The sequence below is a fragment of the Hemiscyllium ocellatum genome, chromosome 8 (assembly GCF_020745735.1).
Source record: "Hemiscyllium ocellatum isolate sHemOce1 chromosome 8, sHemOce1.pat.X.cur, whole genome shotgun sequence".
Classification (NCBI taxonomy): domain Eukaryota; kingdom Metazoa; phylum Chordata; class Chondrichthyes; order Orectolobiformes; family Hemiscylliidae; genus Hemiscyllium; species Hemiscyllium ocellatum.
This window is the reverse complement of record NC_083408.1, coordinates 115,989,389-116,003,598: the sequence shown is the minus strand read 5'-3', so window position 1 is coordinate 116,003,598 and position 14,210 is coordinate 115,989,389. Positions and strand designations below refer to the sequence as shown.

Sequence of the window (14,210 nt, the reverse complement as noted above, 5' to 3'; positions counted from 1 at the left end):
CCTTATCACTTCCTCCCTGCCTGACAGGGACATACCTATCAAGGACACGCAATATCTGTTCCTTTAACCAGCTCCACATTTCCATTATCTACATCCCCCTGTTGTAACAGGGCAGCTTTTGCAAAAAATATAGTGGAATTTGATTTGAGGGAAGGTTCCTTTCAGCTGCCAGTTACAGCACACACACAGCTGGGAGAGCAGTGCTCAAGTAGAAATTATTGTCTCCGTTTTTTGAGTTTCAAAGGTCCACAACCCTCTGAGTTTAAAAAAAAGTCTTCTCATCTCAATTTTAAGTGGCATTCCTGCTTAGTTTTAAATGGTGTGTCTGGTTTTGAACTCTTCGAGTAAAAAATGAGGTCTGCAGATGCTGGAGATCACAGCTGCAAATGTGTTGCTGGTCAAAGCACAGCAGGCCAGGCAGCATCTCAGGAATAGAGAATTCGACGTTTCGAGCATAAGCCCTTCATCAGGAATAAGAGAGAGAGAGCCAAGCAGGCTAAGATAAAAGGTAGGGAGGAGGGACTAGGGGGAGGGGCGATGGAGGTGGGATAGGTGGAAGGAGGTCAAGGTGAGGGTGATAGGCCGGAGTGGGGTGGGGGCGGAGAGGTCAGGAAGAGGATTGCAGGTTAGGAGGGCGGTGCTGAGTTGAGGGAACCGACTGAGACAAGGTGGGGGGAGGGGAAATGAGGAAACTGGAGAAATCTGAGTTCATACCTTGTGGTTGGAGGGTTCCCAGGCGGAAGATGAGGCGCTCCTCCTCCAGCCGTCGTGTAGTTGTGTTCTGCCGGTGGAGGAGTCCAAGGACCTGCATGTCCTCGGTGGAGTGGGAGGGAGAGTTAAAGTGTTGAGCCACGGGGTGATTGGGTTGGTTGGTTCGGGCGGCCCGGAGGTGTTCTCTGAAGCGTTCCGCAAGTAAGCGGCCTGTCTCACCAATATAGAGGAGGCCACGTCGGGTGCAGCGGATGCAATAGATGATGTTTGTGGAGGTACAGGTGAACTTGTGGCGGATATGGAAGGATCCCCCAGGTCATCTCCTCTGCACAGCACTGCACCCCCCAGGTCATCTCCTCTGCACAGCTTGACCTCCTTCCACCTATCCCACCTCCATCGCCCCTCCCCCTAGTCCCTCCTCCCTACCTTTTATCTTAGCCTGCTTGGCTCTCTCTCTCTTATTCCTGATGAAGGGCTTATGCTCGAAACGTCGAATTCTCTATTCCTGAGATGCTGCCTGGCCTGCTGTGCTTTGACCAGCAACACATTTGCAGCTGGTTTTGAACTCCCCAACCCAAAGGAACACCTTACCAGCATTAACACTATCTATCCCTTGAAGTATTTTGTATGTTTCAGTAAAATCACTTCTCATTCTCTGAAACTCTATCGAAAAGGCCCGATTTGTCCAATCTCTCTTCATGGGACAGTCCCACCATCACAGGAGCAGGTCTGGTCAACCTCTATAGCACTCCCCCAATGGCAATAATCTCATTCCTGAGATAAGGTGACACAAGCTGCTCACAGTGCTCCAAGGGTGGTCAGACCAAGCTCCTGGACAATTTAGAGCTAAAAATGTGTTGCTGGAAAAGCGCAGCAGGTCAGGCAGCATCCAAGGAACAGGAGATTCGACGTTTCGGGCATTATCAGAGGCTTTACTGAAGTCCATGTATACCACGTCAATTGCCCTACCCTCATCCACATGCTTGGTCACCTCAAAAAACTCAATGACATTTGTGAGACACAAATGTCTTCTTCAGGAAGCTGCTGCGCTTTTCCAGCAACACATTTTCAGCTCTGATCTCCAGCATCTGCAGACCTCACTTTCTTCTCCTGTACAGTTTAAGCAGGATTTCACTGCTCCTGTACTCCTATCCTATTGCAGTGAAGTTTAACATTCCATTACCCTTCCTAGCAGCTTGCTGCAACTAGCTGTTGGCCTTCAGCGACTTATTGACATCAACATCCATGTCCTCTTGTCCATCTACATTGTCCATCCTTGGATCTGTGCAGCCTTTCAGAAAGAACCACGCTCTGATCCCCAGCTCCTTGTCTGTTTGCTTATCAAGGTCACTCCCTCTGGTGGTACCTTTGGGCATCACTGACTCTGACAGAGTCACTGTGCTCCTTTGTTTGACTCTGTGCATTTCAATGGGTGGCCCACAGTAACTCACACCTGGGCATTGCTGGTGGGGCTGGGTAGAATGATGGATCAAGAGGCACTCCTAACAACTTACGTTTAGAGACGTTGCATAAATGCAATGTGCTGAGTTTTTTTTTAAATAACTGAAAGCAGCAGCTCTCGCGAATGAGCTGGCTGGAACAGCCTGAAAGCTGGTACTGAAAGCTGTACACTGCTGCTGTCTTCTGCAGCTAACGCACACAGAAATCAGAAGATAAACCTGTTAATTGGCCTAACACCACATAGTCCCCTGGGGCGGAGAGAGAGGGTGGGCTTGGGAAGAGCTGCAAATTAAATGGCATGAAACATGAGATTAAGTTCCAATATCAGTTTTGCTGTTTGAGACTCCTGTTTCACTGAGACAGACAGACAGGTAATGGCTGCAGCAGAGATCCTGAAAGGTTTGTTAATTCCATCGCTCGGGGTGACACATTGGGCATTGTTGAAGCTCAGGGAAGCGAGGAAACTCAGTTGCCTGCACAATGATATGTTCCACACAAATCATTGAGAGGCTGGGTGTCTTTTTACCTGTGCTTGATTGGCAAAGTCACGCTTTCTGCTCAAGAGTTGAGGTGTAGCTTAAACTTGGAAGGACATAATCAACACGAGTTTCCCTGTTCATTCCAGCCTAAAGCCAGTGAAATCAGATCTGCTGATCCAAACTGTCTTTGTACCTCGTAGTTTTTCATCAGACAAGGACAAAGCTAATTGTGTAATGGATTCCTTGTTGTGAAAGATGTGTATATTAAATAGCGACTGCTGTTCAATGTCTTAATCAAAACCATTTCCTCACACACACACACACACACACCTGCTCCCCTCCCTACCATCTCCAAGGTAACCAAACATGTAAGATACCCACTGAAGTGCTGATTCCACAGCTGAGGGCAATGTTACAAAGTGTGGGGTCTATGTTGGAGTTTTGTTTCCATGTTGTATTTTATTACACTGAGGTGAGAACTGTCCTAGCTTTGGAGAGATGGTGGTTTAATGGTAATGACACTGGACTGATAAACTCCCCAGAGGGTCAGGTTAATATCTTGCAAACGAGGGTTCAAATCTCACCATGGTAGCTGATGGAATTTAGATTCAGTTAACAAATCCAAAATTGATTTGATGGTGACCATTAGAAACATCATCATTTGAACCCATCTGATTCACTGGTAGCCTTTTGGGAAGGAAATCTGCCGTCCTTCCCCTAGTCCACCCGCAGCGATGTGATTGATTCTCCTTAGCTCTCTGAAATTGCCATAGCAATCCTCTCTGTGATAATTAACTGCTCAAACGTTTCAGGGAGAAATGAAAACAGCTGGATTAGGAAGGAAAAGAAGCAGGGTGACCTATTAAAATCCCTGAGCTGAAAATGTGTTGCTGGAAAAGCGCAGCAGGTCAGGCAGCATCCAAGGAACAGGAAATTCGACGTTTCGGGCATAAACCCTTCATCAGGAATGAGGAAAGTGTGTCCAGCAGGCTAAGATAAAAGGTAGGGGGGAGGGGCGATGGAGATGTGATAGGTGGAAGGAGGTCAAGGTGAGGGTGATAGGCCGGAGTGGGGTGGGGGCGGAGAGGTCAGGAAGAAGATTGCAGGTTAGGAAGGTGGTGCTGAGTTCGAGGGATTCGACTGAGACAAGGTGGGGGGAGGGGAAATGAGGAAACTGGAGAAATCTGAGTTCATCCCTTGTGGTTGGAGCGTTCCCAGGCGGAAGATGAGGCGCTCTTCCTCCAACCGTCGTGTTGTTATGGTCTGGCGATGGAGGAGTCCAAGGACCTGCATGTCCTTGGTGGTGTGGGAGGGGGAGTTGAAGTGTTGAGCCACGGGGTGGTTGGGTTGGTTGGTCCGGGCGTCTTCCTCCCTCTACAAAGACCCTGTTAAAATGCCTGACTTTGTTAGCTGTCCTGAGTGATTCCATGGCTGATGGGAAAGTGTGAGGAAACACCATGGTGCTGATGAACTATCCATGGTATATACAGTCTTTTTATTTACTCTCTCATTGGATGTGGGTGTCCATTGGTTGTCTGTCTCTAATTGCCCCTGAACTGAGGTCATTTCAGAGTCAGCTACATACCTGTGGGTCTGGACCAAATGTAGACCAGGTAAGGAGACCTTCCCGGCAGGACATTAATGAACCATATGGAGTTTTATGACAGTCATTGTTAGGGTCAGTAAGTGTATTAATTTTTATTGGAGTGGAATTGGTGTGTCCCTGAATTATTAGCCTGGGCTTCTGGATCGGCAGTCCGGTGATATAAGCACTATGTCAGAATCTTCCCCATCACGACCCAGAGGGATAATCGTGTATTTGTACCGAATGATGTACTAACCCAGTCTGTGTGTGTGTGTGTGTGATATAGATGAGCACCATGCCAGGATTGCCAACCAGACCCTGCTTTTATGACATTGACTTGAACCCAGAAACAGAAGAAGTGAACGGACTCTTCTAACCACTGAATGACAGGTAAGAGTTAACAACGTCAAAATCCCTGACACTTCCCTCTCGGGAAACACTGAGGGCCCACACAGCCAGGACTGCAGGTGCCTGCAGGGCCTCTTCCAGTGTCAATGGGAGTTTGTTTATGCTGTGGGAGTAAGCTGCAACAGAATCTAAGATGAATCAAGTTTTTGTTTTAAATTTAATTCAAAAGCTTTTGGGTTAATTTGAGAGGATGTCTGACTGGGATTAAGAATATGTGCAATCCTGGGAATGGAGATTGTTCAGAGCAGCTAAGGGCTTGCATTTCTTCAGTTTGTGAAAACTTGCAGAGCAGAAGTTTTTGGTTAAAAAATCTGAATTGTTTCATAAAATCTCTAAAGTGCAGATAGAGGCCATTTGGCCCATCGAGTCTGCATCAACCCTCCGAAGAGCACATCTCCCGTAACCCCACATTTCCCATGGCTGATCCCACTAGCCTACGCATCCCTGGACACTATGGGCAAATTCCATGGCCAGTCCACCTTAACCTGCACATCTTTGGACTATGGAAGGAAACCAGAGCACCTGGAGAAAACCCACACAGACACGGGGTGAATGTGCAAACTCCACACAGTCAGTGTACGGACTCTTCTAACCACTGAGGCTGGAATCAAACCTGGGTCCCTGGCGCTGTGAGGCAGCAGTGCTGACCACTGTGCCACCGTGCCACCCCTATTCTGCATTGCTTATTCAAAGCTAAGGAAGTCTGAGCTCTTGGTTATGAGTGTATTCATGGCAAAGGCTTCACAGCTCATAGGACAGGAACTGAGAAGAAGCATAGAATTGTACAGAAACAGACCTTTCAATCCAACCCGTCCTAAATTAGTCCCACCTGCCAGCACCTGGCCCATATCCCTCTAAACCTTTCCTATTCATATTTCCATCATGAAACCTTTTAAATGATGTAATTGTACTAGCCTCCACCATTTCCTCTAACAGCTCATTCATTACACGCACCACCCTCTGCGTGAAAAAGTTGCCCCTTTGATCCTTTTTAAATCTTTCCCTTCTTACCGTAAACCTATTCCGTCTAGTTTTGGACTCCTGTACACTGGGGAAAAGACTTTGTCTGTTTATAAACCTCTATAAGGTCACCCCTCAGCCTCCAATGCTCCAGGGAATTAAGCAGTTAAGTGAAATTTTCAGATTGGACAGGGAGGAACATTTCTCTAGATCTTGATTCACAGTTACATGATGGTGTTGGGGAGTAAAAAGGATTTTGTTTTTGGTGTGTTTTGGGTTATTTTTAAATAGCTCGTCTTTTTCTCTTGTTATTAATTTTGCATACTAAACTTCCGCCATGTTAAAAGTTAGCAGAATAAAAGTGATCTATCGAGCTAGATTTTGTTCTGGGATCTGACTTATCCAGTGGTTCATCAACTGGGATCCAGACAGGAGTCAAAAGAATTTTCAGTTCTGCTGCAGCAATTCTTCACCGTGATCAAAGATTATTAGCAGCAACCTTCCAAATATCTGACTGTGGCAATGCTGGTGAAGACAGTGAGGCCAGAGAGTGAGCAGGGCTATCGTCGTATTTATTTGCTCACGGCTGGATCCTCCGCTCATTTCCCCACTGCTCAGTGTCCTGTCCTGTCCTGTACAGTTGACCATTGGAGCTTTCCATTTTCAACTTCAATGAATAATGTGTTACTGTTGCCAGTGGGTTACGTCTACATCTCCTGCTTACCTGAACCCCCACCCCAACACTGGTGACAGTTTTCCTGTCCTTACTGTAACCAAAACAACCTCCTGATTCCAAACACCTCTGATCCAATTCTGATGGAGAGACACTGGACTCGAAATGTTAACTCTGCCTTCTCCCACAAATGAGTTTCCCCAGCAGTTTCTGTTTTTGTTTTATATTTTGTCTCTAATCAAGTCTCCTATTAACTTGCTGTGCACTGAGGGGAATGAGTGTAAATGCGAGTCATTTATGTATGGTTCCACCATTTAAAGTGTAGTCTCTTCGTAATATGAAATACTGAAAATCCAAAGTCAGGATACTCTTGATACTGAGCTGTTGCTGTGGTTGGTAACTGTCACATTTTTTTTTCCTCTACCTTACAGTATAAAAGGTTGAAATTCTCCAAAGGTGAAGGGAGCTACTGCAAGACTGGAAGCCAGGTGGTTTGTTCGACTGAGATCCTATGTGTGGTTAGAGCCACATAGCAATGCTGATTCTGCCTTACCATATTGTGCCTGATTGATGGTATGCAAGTACAGTCAATAACAGAAATTATAAAGCACACACTGACAATCAAAAATTCATATTGCTGTCACAACTTCTCAAAGTCTAAATAAATAATGGGTGTGACAGCTTTCCCCTAGATCATGTTGGCTTCAGTGTTTACACACACACACTCTCTGTCTCTGTCTCTGTGTCTCTCTCTCTCTCTCTCTCTCTCTCTCTCTCTCTTTCTCTTTCTCTCTCTCTCTTCCTCCAACGTTTACATGTGATGCCTTTTTAGTTTAAAAAATGATGAACATTAAAGGAACTGGATTGCTGCGCTTTTCCAGCAACACATTTTCAGCTCTGATCTCCAGCATCTGCAGTCCTCACTTTCTCCTCCATTCTGACACCCCACATCAGGTCGGAGAGCTCCTGTCAGATTTTCCATGCCTCTCAAACGTTGCTGTTGTATCTGCTGCTACCAACTCCTGTGACAGCACATTCCAGGCACTGAGCACTCTCTCTGTAAAGAAACCTGTCTCTCACATCCCCTTTAAACTTCCCCATTTTACCAGAAACCTATGTCTCCTAGTGATTGACATTTCCATCCTGGGAAAGAGACACCTATCTATGCCTCTCATCATTTAAATTTTAAACTTTAAATTTCTGATATTTAGCATCCATCATCTCATTGTTATTACTGATGGATTAAATTAGATTTTTAAAAAAAGATAAATATTGACCGAGAAGGGCTGCGGTGACCACCCGACCTCAGATTGAGGGAACTCTGGGAGACCCAATTGGAATAAAGGAAACCAGCTCCCACTGAAATTACCATTTTATCTGCATCAGCGTCAAGAAATGTGCACACCTGTTTACTTCACTTCCCTGCTCTCTCCTCATCACGGAAAACTAGTTGAGAAAATAACCATTGACCAATAAATCAGACAAACATCGCTACTGCTGAGGATACCAGTCAATAATAAACTGTGGTCCCCAGGTTAAAAAGCTAATTCCTCAAGGTCTCCAACTTCTTTATTCTTCCTGTCTGTACCAGACAATCCCTGCCTTCTAAACTTGTTGCCTGTGTTTGTGTGTGTGTGTGTTTAATAAACAATGCATGAGTAATAAAACTCTTTCTTATACTTGAGAAAACCTGATAATTAACTTCTCTGTTTTGATCTGGAAAACCACATTTTCAATTGCTTGAGAAATGGTGAGCTAAGTTCCCCTCCTCCCTGAGGTATCACATACTCATGTCCTTACTAACACCCACCCATTTCCACATCCTCCATATCACTGGGCTTCAGCCATCTCTGCTCCACGTCCTGCTGGGATGCTCATTTATGTCTTTATTACCTCAACATGCGACTATTTCAGTGCAATCTTGACTATGACAGACACAACTGCAAATGTGTTGCTGGTCAAAGCACAGCAGGCCAGGCAGCATCTCAGGAACAGACACAAGCCAAGGGTGTGAGAGAATATCTTTTTCATAATTCGCTCACAATGAGTGTATCACTGGATAGACCAGCATCTATCGCCCGTCCCTAATTACCCAGAGGGCAGTTAAGAGTCACCCACATTGCTGTGGGTCTGGAGTCACATGTAGGCCAGACCAGATGAGAATGGCAGTTTCCTCCCCTAAAGGACAGATGGGTTTTTCCCCTGACAATTGGCAGAGGATTCATAGTCATCATTAGACTCTTAATTCCAGGAGGTTTTTTTAAAACCAAAATCAAATTGTACCATCTGCCATGGCAGGATTTGAGCCTCGGTCCCCAGCACTTTACCTGGGTCTCTGGATTAATAGTCTGGATAGTGCCATTAGACCATTGCCTTCTCTTGGAAATATATCGCTGTTCCTTCACTGTCGCTGGGTCAGAATCCTGGAATTCCCTCCCTAAGGGCATTGTGGGTCAACCCACCGCACATGGACTGCAGCGGTTCAAGAAGGCAGCTCACCCCCACCTTCTCAAGGGGGGCAACTAGGGACGGGCAGTAAATGCTGGGCCCAGCCAGCGATGTACAACGATTGTGCGAAGATTTGTAGCTCGGGTGCTCGTTGTTGTGGTTCTGTTCGCCGAGCTGGACAATGTACAATGAGTCAATAGAAAGCTAACTTGCTGCACGGTGACTGTGCCTTCAGCTGACTACTACCCAAACTCTGAGATGACCTCCCCACACCCCGACAGCTCTCCACCTCTCCTCCTTTCAGACACTGCACCAAGCCGAGCCCTTTGATCAGGCCTTTAGCCACTTGTCCTTCTGTGGCTTGGTATTAAATTTGATCTTATCGTGTTCCTGTGGGGCACCTGACCAGGTTTTATGTTGTGAAAGGTGCTACCTCAGTCCTTGCTCAACACTAACTCCGTTTGGTCTATGGGAGCTTGCGTTGTAATTGGCTGCTTTAACTGTGCCAGGAAGCACTTTGCCAAGTGATTGGCAATGTCCTGAACTGCTGGCGTTTGTCAGTGAAATGCAACTTTTTCTTTCCTGCACCTTTTACAGAAATGGCCAGGTCCTCTGGAAATTCTGACTCAGTACCTTCGCATTCTCACAGTCAACAAAGTCTCAGTCACAGTGTGTTTTAATCTGAAATGTTGTTAATTCACAGCCAGAGAACACAGCTGCCTCAGGTTCGAACAGTGCCATGTGATGAAAGCCTTTTAATTTAACTCCCCTTCGATTGTATAACCATGAGAGATGCTACCTCAATGTAGCAGTTTGAAATTGATGTTGGCGGTAAGTTGCTCATAACAAATACCACAGGAGAGACTTTGACGTAGAGCAACCATTGAATGACAGAGCAGACACGATGGGCTGAATGGTCTGCTTCTGCTGTTGTGTCTCATGGTAAGATCACTGCTCAAGCATGGCAGGGAACCAAGGTTAATGATCTGGAGCCGTCAGTTCAAACCCCACCCCACTCCGGCAGCTCGTGGAATATAAAACTAAATTCCGTGAGTAAATCTGCAGTGTGAAGTGAGTGCTGGTGACCATGTATTTACCTGTCTGGTTCATCAATATCCTTCAGGAAGGGGGCTCCGGCTGGTCTGCCCACATGTGAAAGACACGAGGTGTACAAATCTCTATTCAATTCCCACCACCAGGAAGCAAGGAAACACCCGAGTGGCCAGTGACAAGCAGTGCCCTTCACATCAAAGGGCAATGCTGCGTGATCAAACAGTGAAGGGGAGGGCAGGGACTAAATCAAATGCACTGATCCAAGCCCTGCAGCTCCTGATAGACATCAGGGAAAAGTAGGATCCCTGAAATTGTCATAAATGTTAAAACTTGCTTCATTCGCTATTGACAATTAATTATAGTCCTTTCACCTCCTGTTCCTGAGATGTGAGCAAGGTGAGGGGTTGGTTGTTGATGCGGCTTTGCTCTGGATTTTAGCTCAGGTCAGTGTTTTGAGTTAAAGACCATGATTGTTTCCCACTGTGTGGCTGTATTTCACTTTCTCCTGGTCAATTCACAACTGAAGCTGCTGAGGAAGATTGTGCCAATAGGCAACAGGTGCAGGAGTAGGCCATTCTGCCCTTCGAGCCAGCACCACCATTCAATATGATCATGGCTGATCATCATCAGTATCCTGTTCCTGCCTTATCCCTATAACCCTTGATTCCACTACCCTTAAGAGCTCTATCCAACTCTTTCTTGAAAGTATCCAGAGACTTGGACTCCACAGCCTTCTGGGGCAGAGCATTCCACACACCCACCACTCTCTGGGTGAAGAAGTTTCTCCTCATCTCTGTTCGAAGTGGCCTACCCTTTATTTTTAAACTGTATCCTCTGGTTCTGGACTCGCCCATCAGCGGAAACATGCTTCCTGCCCCCAGAGCGTCCAATCCTTTAATAAATCTTTTCTGAACCCTTTCAAGTTTCACAACATCTTTCCGATAGGAAGGAGACCAGAATTGCACACAATATTCCAACAGTGGTTTGCCAGTTGAGTACGTGATAATAAAGCTGATTCAATTCAAACTCCTCCATGTTCCAGCTTCTGCTGCCGATAAGGTGAAAACAGATTTGATTGGATGCTTTCCTTTATGGAAAAGACTAGAAGGGGGTCAGAGTTCAAAGCGAAACAGTATTCCATTTACCATTGGGATGGGGAGGAGATTTTCTTCACAAATGGGTTTTTGTAACTCTGCAGCATTCTCTCTCTCTGATCACGGGGGAGGTTGGACCACTGAGCATTTTGATTTCGGCAAGATACACAATTCATAGAATCCTTAGTGTGGAAGCAGACTGTTCAACCTTTCGGGTCCACACTGACCCTCCGAAAAGCATCCCATCCAGACCCAGTCCACCCTACCCTACTCAATCCCTGCAACCCTACGTTTCCCCTGGCTAATCCACCTAGCCCGCACATCCCTGAACACTACCGGGCAATTTCCCATCCATCCTAACCTGCGCATCTTTGGACTGTGGGAGGAAACTAAAGGACACCCACACAGACACAAGGAGAATGCCTGTACGGGGTTTGCACAGTCACCCGAGGGTAGAATCAAACCACTGTGACTGTGAAGTGCTAAACAAATGTGAGGTGATGCATTTAGGCAAGTCTAATTCTAGAGCGAATTATACAGTGAATGGAAGAGCCTTGGGAAAAGTTGATGGGCAGAGAGATCTGGGAGTTCAGGTCCATTGTACCCTGAAGGTTGCTGCACAGGTGGATAGAGTGGTCACAAAGGCATATGGTATGCTTGCCTTCATTGGACGGGGTATTGAGTATAAGAGCTGGCAGGTCATGTTAACATTGTACAGGACATTGGTTCGGCCGCATTGAGAATACTGTGTACAGTTCTGGTCACCACACATTACCAAAAGGATGTGGACACTTTGGAGAGGGTGCAGAGAAGGTTTACGAGGATGTTGCCTGGTATGGAAGGTGCTAGCGATGAAGAGAGGTGGAGTAGGTTAGGTTTGTTTTCGTTAGAAAAGAGATTAAGGAGGGACCTGATTGAGGTTTACAAAAGCATGAAGGGTATAGACAGTGTGGATAGAGACAAACTTTTTCCCAGGGTGAAGGATTCAATAACGAGAGAACACGCTTTCAAGGTGAGAGATGAAAAGTTTAAGGGGGATACATGCAGCAAGTACTTCACACAGAGGGTGGGGTCCCTAGAAGAGGCAGGCACTGTAGATTCATTTAAGGTGTATCTGGACAGATGTATGTGTAGGTAGGGAGCAGAGAGGCACGCGATGGTCAAACAGAGCTGTGTTCTGGTCCTCACACACTCTGGTACATGCTGTTCTTTGCTAACTATCTCGTTCACTCAGCAACTTCTCATTCACCTCAAATATAGAGTCTGACTGCTTCCTCACCAGCACTGACAGTCTTGTTCCTCAGAAAAACAGGCAGAGAGCCCTGGGCAGGGTCTAGTCGGAGGTGGATGGTGCTGCACTGACAGTCCCACTGACTGTACTGAGAGCTGGAAAGGTACAGAGTTCATCAGGTGGCAGGAACTGGATCATCCATCAAAACCAGCCGAACCACCCTTTCAAAACATGGACAGTCTGTAGGTTGCTGATCGTGACCATTTCCTGGATCTCCCCCATCCCTGAGCTTCTCCTCCCTGGACTCCCTGTCCCTGAGCTTCCCATCCTGGGATTCCCCATTCCAGTCCCTCCATCCCGGGACTGCCTGTCCTGGGATACCCCGTCCCTGAGCTCGCCATCCCAGGACAGCCCATACTGCGACTCCACAGTCACCATCCATCTTTCATTGAATGCTACAATCAGCACACACGTGTCACCAGTGCTGGAACTGCAATGCCCCAACCACAGGCAAAAATCACGAGGTGACTGAAAACACCAGACAGCACGCCTCCCAATCCTCACCCACGGTACACTCCACACCCACGGTGCAATCCTCACCCACAGTGCACTCCTCACCCACGGTGCACTCCTCACCCACGGTGCAACCTACACCCACGGTGCACTCCTCACCCACGGTGCACACCTCACCCACGGTGCAACCTACACCCACGGTGCAGTCCTACACACACGGTGCTCTCCTCACCCACGGTGCAGTCCTCACCCACGGTGCAATCCTACACCCACGGTGCACTCCTCACCCACGATGCAGTGCTCACCCACGGTGCACTCCTCACCCACGGTGCACTCCTCTCCCACGATGCAGTGCTCACCCACGGTGCACTCCTCACCCACGGTGCACTCCTCACCCACGGTGCACTCCTCACCCACGGTGCAGTCCTACACCCGCGGTGCACTCCTCACCCACGGTGCAGTCCTCATCCACGGTGCACTCCTCACCCACGGTGCACTCCTCACCCACGGTGCAACCTACACCCACGGTGCAGTCCTACACCCACGGTGCACTCCTCACCCACGGTGCAGTCCTCACCCACGGTGCAACCTACACCCACGGTGCACTCCTCACCCACAGTGCACACCTCACCCACGGTGCAACCTACACCCACGGTGCAGTCCTCTCCCACGGTGCAGTCCTCACCCACGGTGCAGTCCTCTCCCACGGTGCAGTCCTACACCCACGGTGCAGTCCTCACCCACGGTGCAGTGCTCACCCACGGTGCACTCCTCACCCACGGTGCACTCCTCACTCACGGTGCACTCCTCTCCCACGGTGCACTCCTCACCCACGGTGCACTCCTCTCCCACGATGCACTCCTCACCCACGGTGCAACCTACACCCACGGTGCACTCCTCACCCACGGTGCACTCCTCACCCACGGTGCAACCTACACCCACGGTGCACTCCTCACCCACGGTGCAGTCCTACACCCACGGTGCACTCCTCTCCCACGGTGCAGTGATTACCCACGGTGCACTCCTCTCCCACGATGCACTCCTCACCCACGGTGCACTCCTCTCCCACGATGCACTCCTCTCCCACGATGCACTCCTCACCCACGGTGCAGTCCTACACCCACGGTGCACTCCTCACCACGGTGCAGTCCTCACCCACGGTGCAGTCCTACACCCACGGTGCACTCCTACACCCACGGTGCACTCCTCACCCACGGTGCAGTCCTCACCAACGGTGCAACCTACACCCACAGTGCACTCCTCGCCCACGGTGCACTCCTCACCCACGGTGCAGTCCTCATCCACGGTGCACTCCTCACCCACGGTGCAGTCCTCACCCACGGTGCAGTCCTACACCCACGGTGCAGTCCTCACCCACGGTGCAGTCCTCACCCACCGTGCACACCTCACCCACCGTGCAATCCTCACCCACGGTGCAGTCCTACACCCACGGTGCACTCCTCACCCACGGTGCACTCCTCACACACGGTGCAGTCCTACACCCACGGTGCACTCCTCACCCACGGTGCAGTCCTCACCCACCGTGCACACCTCACTCGCCGTGCAATCCTCACCCACGGTGCAGTCCTACACC

At 48.5% G+C, this 14,210-nt stretch overlaps 1 protein-coding gene across 1 annotated transcript in view; it reads left to right on the top strand.

Moving 5' to 3' along the window:
• The window catches only part of mthfd1b (methylenetetrahydrofolate dehydrogenase (NADP+ dependent) 1b), a 104,082-nt gene extending 96,126 nt beyond the window's left edge, over nucleotides 1–7,956 (top strand). The window contains exons 27-28 of the mRNA XM_060829507.1: nucleotides 4,523–4,626; nucleotides 6,709–7,956. Coding sequence (XP_060685490.1) covers nucleotides 4,523–4,612 — 90 coding nt within the window. The 3' untranslated portion in view covers nucleotides 4,613–4,626; nucleotides 6,709–7,956. The remainder of the gene's footprint in view (nucleotides 1–4,522; nucleotides 4,627–6,708) is intronic.
• Nucleotides 7,957–14,210: the final 6,254 nt, after the last annotated feature.